Raw genomic sequence first — 9,085 nt, 5'->3', positions numbered from 1 at the left:
ATATGTATATATATATGTATATATATATGTATATGTATATGTGTATGTATATGTGTATGTATATGTGTCTGTATATGTATATATATTTATATGTATATATATATGTGTATGTGTATGTGTATGTGTATGTGTATATATGAAATCAGTGCATTTTTGAAATGAATATTGAAGCACTAAACAAGGAAACACTCTGGAGGCATTTTCACCCTCATGACAAATGTCCTGTGTCACTGGCTGTGACAAGCAGCCCCAAAAACTTTCCTTCACGGGTCTCACTGCTGTGCTGCATTAAAGAGTTCTGGTTAAGCCAGTTCTCAGGGGTTTTAATGTTAACCTCACTTCCTGTGGAAGTAAAGACCTTAATTTGGTGATGAATCATCAACAAAAAGAAGACTGCACTTTTCTCTTAATTAACAGAAATGACTCGAACTGCTCCAAAATTTCCCCAAGATTTCTGTGCTCAGCTCTGGGAAGCCAAAATATGCAAAGATCAGATTTGATAAAGTTGTGGAGGATTTCTAGATAGCCATGAACTCCACAGTGAGGTCTAAATTAATCTTGCTAAGCTCAAATACCTACTTCTAATGTGGTGTAGCAGTAACCTCAGTCACACCCTTTTCCTCTAGCATCAGGTTTCCCACGTTCAGAAGAAGAAAAGTTGAATAAAATGAAGTTCAAATGCCATGTCGGTGTCTGCCTCCGTGACGGCCACACTGCACGTGATTTTCACAAAAATATTGGTATTTAAATAAAAACATAGGGGGTTAATTTAAAACAGGCATGCCCTGAGCATGTTCTCGTTGTGGTGATAGATTTGGGCAAATGACAAAGGAAGAAAATTGCAGAGATGGGGCAGCAAATCAGTGGATGTGCTCAGACAAAAAGCAGAGTCCAGAAAACCCAGCAGGTCAGTGGTTTAGTCCTTGGGTAAAGTTCTTAGTGCTTGCAAGGAAAAGCTGTGCAGCACGAGCAGAAATGCCTCTTTATCTTGAGTGCTGAACCCCTCGGGGACAGGCAGCGAGCTCTGGCCACGCTGCCAGAACAGGAGCACTTTGGAAAGTCTGTGGAGAACGGGGAGATTTAAGTGGGCATTGTTATCTCTGAACCAGAACGATTTTTGCCCTCACACTGCTCAGTTTTGTTGAAATTTTCACACTAATGCAAAAAGCGACGTTAATTTTGGCACGTGTTTTTGCAGAGTCACTTCTGTATTCTCCACTGAGCTGTTTGAATTGATGAGAACCTGAAGCCAGAGTCACCTGTTGGCCTTTGTGTGTTTTCAGTAATTTTTTATTTCACAGTGCTGACTAAATGAAGTATAACCGTGATTTGCCCTCATATATTAAAGATGAATGAAATAAAGGTTTTCTGAATGGTTTGCAAATACTCCAGTCACGGAATCATGGAACACCTCAAGCTGGAAGCAGGAGGATCACCAAGTCCAACTCCCTGCTCCTTGAGGGATGTCATTCTCCTTGCTCACCCTGGGCTCTTCTCTGCATCCAGGGCCTGGTGGTAGCACCAAAGCTCTTCTCCCAGGCTTTGCAGAAGAACAGATCTTTTCCCAAATAAATTCCTTCTTAACGTAAAGACCCGACTCTAAAACAGTTTTGAGAAGGGCAGAGGGAGCTGTTGTTTGGCCTTGGTGTGAAATGGGTGCGTTTGGAGAGAGGCTCTGTGGGATTCTCGTGTCCGCCCGAAACCCGCGCGGATGGAAACGGTTCACGTACAGCAGGCAAAGTCAGCTACCGGGAGGGAGAGAGGAAGGGCAGCTCCTCTCCGAGGAGAAACTCGTCCTATCTCTGAGAGTCCCACGCAGAATGTTTACAAAACGCTCATTAAGGGAGAGGGGATGGCGAGATAGCAACAAATCTGGTGAGCAGCTTCCACTGGCCGAGATAAGAGAGGCAAGGCGGCCATAGAGGAGAGCGAGATCCAATTACTGAGACCTGGTTTTGGGGAGGGGGAAGGGGCAGACAGACAGGACGGATCACAAGTTTCAAGACAAGAGCTTCCAAACTTGTCATCCCTCCGTGACACAGCCCAGCGGATAAAACCGCCACCGAGCCCGCACCAGAGGCAGAGCTCGTTGAGCGCGGTTGGAGGCGAGGCCATGGATTCCGTCGTCCTCCAGCTCTGGGCTGTCCTCTCCCTCCTGGTTCACCTTGCAGCCTGCAGTCCCATCCTGAGCTTGGAGCACTCTTCCCTGGAGGAAGACGTGCCTCTTTTTGATGAGATCCTCTCCGAGCAAGATGGGGTTGATTTCAACACGCTGCTCCAGAACATGAAAAATGAGTTTTTGAAGACGTTGAACCTCTCCGACATCCCCCTGCACGAGTCGGCCAAGGTGGACCCACCAGAGTACATGCTAGAGCTCTACAACAGGTTTGCCACAGACAGGACATCGATGCCTTCTGCAAACATCATCAGGAGCTTCAAAAATGAAGGTAAGAGCTGCTCGCCTCTGGGAGAATGGATGGAAAGGAGCGTCCTTAGAGGCAGTGGGAAATGTCCTGACCAGGTAGGGAGCATGAAACGTGCTGGGGAAAAGACCTTTGGTGAGGATGGCCTTGGAAATCAGCAGCTGTGGCAGGGCTGCCCAGACCCCAGCTGTGGTGAGAGAGTCCTTGTCCTTTGCTCTGGAGACTGGAGGGTTTTGGGGAAGATGTGTCTTTAACTCTGGGGCAGCACCAAGTGTAATTTCAGTTCATCAATTTCTTTATCCCAGTAGTGACAAATATCATATTTAATCAGCTGATTGATGTTTTACATGGATACCTTAAGTAATATTTGAAATCAAGGTAAAACTCATTTTTACACACTGTTCAAAGTGTATTTTCAAGTGAAATATTTTAAAATTATGAGCTTAACCAGGTACAGCTTTCTGTTAATGCTTGTCGTTGTTGATCCCCGTGGCATTTGTAAAGTTTTCTTCCTTTGGATCATCACACAGTCCAGAAAATGCACAAAAGTAAGTGAAGAGGAATTTGGATAACCAATCGGTTTTACTTTGGAGTACCAGAGTGTATCCTAATAAAAATAAACAAACAAAACCCAAAGAAACCTGTTTATCACAGAATATCGTGAGTGGAAAGGGATCCACAAGGATCATCAAATCCAACTCTCAAGTGAATGGCCCACACAGGGATCAAAGACATAACCTTGGCATTATTAACACCCTGTGCCATTTCCCTCTCTTTTTTCCTCTGTTTTTCCTCCCACGTTCCCTTCAGTTCAACGAGGACGAGCTAAGGCTTCAGCACTAATATTCAATAATTTGCCAATACCTTTTTACACCAACACATTAAACTCAATAAGCATTTTTATACTAAAAATGTTTTTCAACTGAACATGTCCAAGTATCCATTAATCCACATGGCAAATGCAAGTGCTTTGGTTCATGTGCAGTTCCCATGGGGCACACGTGGCTGTTCAAGCTGCCATGGGGCCTCTCCCATCCTCTGTTCATTTAACTAACGAACTTAAAGACATTATTGCTTTTTCCTCGGCGTTTGCAGTTTCAAAATGATGAGCTGTGAGGAGAGGCTGAGTGGAAGTCACTTGAGTTTTGCAGGGCAGGAGAGAATCCCAAAGCTCTGTTCTGCTCCTGTCTCCTGCCAGGCCCAGGCACCCTTTACAGCAGCGGATTTCTGCTGTGAAGAGACTCTGCACTGTGATTTAAAGTTCCTTTACATCTCCTTTTTTACAGTGTGGAGATATTTATTGGAGGGTTGGTGGCAAACCAGTTGCAGGCAGTGGGGGCCAGCTGCTCCCCTGGCCTTGCTGTGTCTGCTCAGCAGCAGGAGTGAAGGCACACACCTGGGAGGTGTTGTTCTCCCTTTGTGCTGTTTGGAAACCATTAACAAATTAGCACAAAGATTGCCAAGTACGGCGTGGTAAGGAATAAAACACCCTGTGGTTTAGTGATGCAAGTCTGAAATCATTCCACCTGCAAAAATTCGGGTTTGCAGCATGGAAATGGCACGGGCTGGCCTTTGCCAGGTGGTGTTGGCAGCTCCCTGCTGTCCTGCCGTGCCTCTTGCAGAAGTTCTGCAGCAAATGGGGAAAACTCGCCCTGAATTTCTGCCCTTTCAGATTTTCTCTCACCTCCTCCAATCCAAACCAGCAAGATGCAAAGCGAGACCGCTGATGGGAACACAGATTCACAAATACTTGCAGTTTAGGGCCTTTGTAATTCATGTTTTTCATGTGTCCTCAAAGTCTGGATAAATAAGAGCCATTCCTTTCATGCTAAAGATCTCTTTGGATAGAGAAATTAATTGCTTGCAATGAGAAGGACAAGGAGAAACAGAGCATGGGATTGTTTTGTTCACCTGCCTGCTGAAAACTGGCAGTAATCCCAGTTTCATAACTATCCATTAAATCCTTTATTATAGGAATATACCAGCTGGCATGGCTGGAATTAGCTCATTGTTTTAACCCGTGGACCATAAGAGTTTAGTTGTAAATGGGGCTGTATTCAGTGCTTAATACTTGAAATAAAGTTTCAAGGGAAATTTTTCTTTTCCTATGGACTCCAAATCTCCCTTCCCAACCCTCCCAGGGGTGCACAGGAAACAGCAGGAGGTCGGGCACCCTATGGACTTCAGCTGGAGAGCAGAGTCCCATCCTGGCTGTGTGAGAGGTGCTCAGGGTCTGCTCCTGCCCTGGCTCTGCTCCCACCTTTACCAGCTGGCAGGGAAATGGAAGCAGAATCCCCCCTCTTTTTATTTCACTTGTGAAGAGATGAAAATGCAAAGTGAAAAAGAAAAAAAAAGAAAAGAAAAGAAAAAGGCAGGTGCCTCAAAGCCTCCAAACTAGAGTTAAACAGCACAAGTCATGTGCTGAAGTTCATGGCTTGCCTAAGTGCACTGGTGGAGCATGGCCAGGCCTTGTGGCTTTATCAGAGTCATTTTTCTACAAATTGGGGAGGGCAGAGATGAAGGGAGTAATAGGTCACAAACAGTTTGCCTTTGCATTAATTACAGTCACAGCCTCTGTGTCCCAGTCTGCCTCCTGGGCTGCGAGGAGGCAGCAAATGCACCCTCGTGAGCAGATCCTGCTCCCCAGGAAATGAGTGCTGCTGTGCAGCCAGGACAGGCAGCCCAGGTGACACCAGACCTTGTCCTTCTCACCTGTGCCTTCTCACCTGGCTGAGTGCAGCTCACCCAAAGCCCTTGGGGTCTGTGGCTGCCAGGTCACCCTGGTGTCCTGATGTAAAACATCTTCCAAAGCAGCTTTTCTTCCCCAAGTGCTTGGCCCTTTCCGTGTCTGAGGGGTGTTTGGGCAGCAGGGAATTCCTGCTAGCACAGGAGCACTGCAGCACACACATTTCCTGTGTTTGCAGACTGTATGTTGACCATTTCATGTGGCCTCCAGCACCATGTCCTTCTGCCTTCCTGCACCAAGGAATGTTTTCCCTTGTTTATTTACTAATTGCTGTGCAGCAACCTAGAAGTGATTTCTATGCCATTATTAGGCAACACATTTAATATGTAGACCTTCCAGTTGGTAAGGAAGTCCCTGGAAAGCCTGGGAACAGAAGGATCAGTAAATCCAGGTCTGTAGCATGTCTGGGACCTTGCAGTCCTTACACAACTAAAATAACCTCTGCCTTTTTTCCAAGCACAGTTGTGGGAATTGCTGAAAAAACCATTTTCCTGGAGCTGTCCAGGTGACACCCACCACGCTGGGTGACCCTTGGTGCGTGCGTTTGTGGGTGCATCGACTCTCCTAAAACATTTGATTTTTGTCCCTTCCAGACTTGGATTCCCACCCTACAGGCGTGACAGGAACTCGGAGGTACCCGCTGCTGTTCAACGTTTCCATCCCTCACCACGAGGAGATCACCATGGCAGAGCTGAGGCTCTACACCCTGGTGGAGCGGGACCAGAGGCTCTACGAAGGGCTCGACAGGAAGGTCACCATCTTCGAAGTGCTGGAGAACGTCCACCTGGGGGCTGGGGAAGAGAGGAAGATGGTGGCCCTGGCCTCGAGGCACATCTACGGCACCAGCAGCGAGTGGGAGAGCTTCGAGGTGACCGAGGCCATCCGGCGCTGGCGCAGGGCAGGGCTGACCACGCACAGGCTGGAGGTTCACATCGAGAGCAGCGAAGGGGAGGAGCAGAACGGGGAAGGGAAACTCGACATCGACATCAACTCCGAGGCCAAGCACCTGCCCCTGCTGGTCGTGTACTCTGACGACCAAAGCAACGACAAAAAGGAGGAGAAGGAAGAGCTGAACGAGATGATAGACCACGAGCAGTTCCTGGGCCTGGAGAACCTGGAGGTTGGCAACTTCCACGACCAGCCCGGCGAGGAGGCGCTGCTCCAGATGCGCTCCAACATCATCTACGACTCCACCGCCCGCATCCGGAGGAACGCCAAAGGCAACTACTGCAAAAAGACTCCTCTCTACATCGACTTCAAGGAGATTGGCTGGGACTCCTGGATCATCGCCCCGGCGGGCTACGAAGCGTACGAGTGCCACGGGGTGTGCGCCTACCCCCTGACAGAGCACGTCACGCCGACCAAGCACGCCATAGTCAAGACTTTGGTTCACCTGAAGAACCCCCAGAAAGCCTCCAAGGCCTGCTGTGTGCCCACCAAACTCGACCCCATCTCTATCCTCTACTTGGATGCAGGGGTGGTCACCTACAAGTTCAAGTACGAGGGCATGGTGGTGTCAGAGTGTGGCTGCAGATAGTAGGAGGGAACGCGCGCGCGGGGAGGGCACGGGGGGAGTATTTAATGATTCAGCCTGTAAATTTGTACATTTGGGATTTGCTATTTAATGAGGTTATTTAATGAGGCCTGTACAGATAATTGTATGTTTCCTGCCACGGGGAATGGGCACGTTGTGTAGGGATTGTATATTTTGTTCCTTTGCTTCCTTCTCGCTGCTCTTCTCTGTCCAGATCGCGACTGAGTCTCTCCTCCTGCCAGGGCATGGAGCTGATCACTGGATTGTTTGGGAGGGCTCTTGGTGCCAAAAGGGCACGTCCAAATTCATGGAAATAAAGGCATATTTTTGTACTTTATCGATGTTGATTGGCATCTCCAGGGCTTTCCAGAGCTGTTAAAGATACCAGAGTGATGGGCAATCACACCTAGATTGTTCAGTGTTCTGTAATATCTTCATAAAGGTCTTTATATGCTCATTTTTTTCTTAATTTTTCTCTGTAGATCTTGCATCCTGATAATTCTCAAGCTTCTGAATCACTAAGGCACAAACAAGGTGGTTTGTTTTCCTTTTTTCTTAATACTTTCTTCACTCTTTGCCCGTTTCAGTCAAAGGCAACTGGCAGGGATGATTTGGCCTCTGGAGCAGAAGGGCACCATTCCCTTTCCCATCTTCCTTAAGAAAGCAGATGGCCCAGGAGCAGTGCTAGGCAAAGGCCAAGGCAAGAAATTCCCCCTGTGCAGGTTTATTGCAAAATCACTCTGAGGCAGCTCTGGCTTTGCTGCTGCAGCAGCCCTGGGTTGGCTCTCAAGGGCCAGAGCTTTAGGTGGCAGAAGGAAGTGCAATAAATTTCCTGCACCCTTGGAATTGCAGCAGCTAAAATTGTCCTTGAAATTCCTACCAGCTAAGAAGCAGTGCCCATTCCCAGCCAGCAAATCCCATGAGATGCTCAATCCCACTGGAATGGCCCAGCAGTGCCAGGCAGAACAGCAGAGTCCTTGGTGCCACTGGGACACGAGCATCTTCCCCTTCTGTAAGTGCAGAATTGTCGATTCACAGGGATATTCCTCCCCCCAGACTCTTCAGATGGAGTCACATGCCATGTTTCCACCACTCTTCTGCAACAAATCGTGGTGATAAGGAGGTGTCGGAGCTGAGAAACAATAGACCCGTCACTTTATTTATACTAAGCTGCAAATTTGTCAGATTCTTGGGAAAGTGTAAGTGATGTTGACTCTTTTAGCCTGTAGCAGAGCCTACTGTACTGTCCCTGCATCTGTTTTACACTTTTAAGGGAAAGTTATCTTCCCTGGAGGTGATAAGGGTCTTTGAAAGAATCACTCCAACACTTCATGGGAATGAACACCCAAGGCTTTATCACGCACCAGCTAAACCCAATTTCACCCATTTCCACACATACTCTTCTGTGCTTCCCATAATTTATTGACCTATTTATTGACTGCCTGCCTTTGTAATATAATGTAGAATACAGAATGTTTTATTTTTGTGCTCGTGTGTAATCCCACTTGGATAAAACTGATCCTACTTCACACGGAATCTCCCTGTTGAGTTGTGTGGCACAGAGAGCGAGGCTGCTGACTTCTTGGGTACTTGTAAGTTCCACACGGCTCAGTTAGCCCCTCTCCTGCAGAGCTGCTCCCTCACTGCAGTGGTTTCAGTGGAGTTTGGAGTATGGTCTCATCCAATTTACAGCTCCTCTCGCGGGGCTATCACAGCCCTAAGTGCTCAGCTGTGTAGTTTATTGTAGAGTTATGCAGTCTGCAGATAGTGGCCCGCACCCTGGGCTGTGACATTGCTTTATTCCTCACCCTGTGAGTGAGTGACACCCCTGAGAGACCTTTCCCCCGAGCCACTCTGCAATCAGGGCCCGTGGCTCATGGCACGCTGCAGGAATTCGGGGAGGTGTGACATTTGCTCTGCTGACATCAGCTGCAGCAGCCAGCGCTTGAAGTGTGACCACACAGACCCTTTCAAAACCATCCACGATTCTTCTGAAGCCATTTGCCAAGACAAGCCATTCACCTTGTTAGGAGTGATAATCCAGCATTAGGGAGATAATCCGACATTTGCTTTTATCATCTCATTTCTGCGGGCGCTGCCGTGGCAGAGATCTGCCCTCCCTGCCTTCCCCTGTCCTTCCCTGACTGCACCAATGGCTCTGAACAGGCTGCAGGGAAAGCTGGGCCTCAAAAACAATAAATAACCCCCTGCAATCGCCCATAAATATGTGAAGTCTCACTGTAAATTCTCAAGGGACCGGAAAGCAGAGCAGTGCCTGCCCTCTGTGTCTGTCAGACTCACTCTCTGTCCTTGTCTGGCAGAGGTTTGCTGGAGCACAGCAGAGTCTGTGGAGTGTTCAGGTACAAAGCAAACACAGGCCAT

At 47.9% G+C, this 9,085-nt stretch overlaps 1 protein-coding gene across 1 annotated transcript; it reads left to right on the top strand.

The window, feature by feature from the left end:
* Window positions 1-2,113: 2,113 nt before the first annotated feature.
* On the top strand, window positions 2,114-6,869 carry BMP10 (bone morphogenetic protein 10). Its single transcript, XM_041477829.1, has 2 exons — window positions 2,114-2,447; window positions 5,763-6,869. The coding sequence occupies exons 1-2, from the start codon at window positions 2,114-2,116 to the stop codon at window positions 6,704-6,706; spliced, it is 1,278 nt and encodes a 425-aa protein (XP_041333763.1). The 3' UTR covers window positions 6,707-6,869.
* The last annotated feature ends 2,216 nt before the right edge of the window (window positions 6,870-9,085 follow it).

This window comes from Pyrgilauda ruficollis, unplaced genomic scaffold (genome assembly GCF_017590135.1).
Source record: "Pyrgilauda ruficollis isolate IOZ18807 unplaced genomic scaffold, ASM1759013v1 scaffold416, whole genome shotgun sequence".
Classification (NCBI taxonomy): domain Eukaryota; kingdom Metazoa; phylum Chordata; class Aves; order Passeriformes; family Passeridae; genus Pyrgilauda; species Pyrgilauda ruficollis.
Note: the sequence above shows the minus strand (reverse complement) of the source record. Positions and strands in the feature narration are given on the sequence as shown.

Coding starts and splice junctions, on each gene's coding strand:
- BMP10 (XM_041477829.1), top strand. CDS start 2,114: ATGGATTCCGTCGTCCTCCAGCTCTGGGCTGTCCTCTCCCTCCTGGTT. Junction 2,448..5,762: donor CAGGAGCTTCAAAAATGAAG/GTAAGAGCTGCT, acceptor TGTCCCTTCCAG/ACTTGGATTCCCACCCTACA.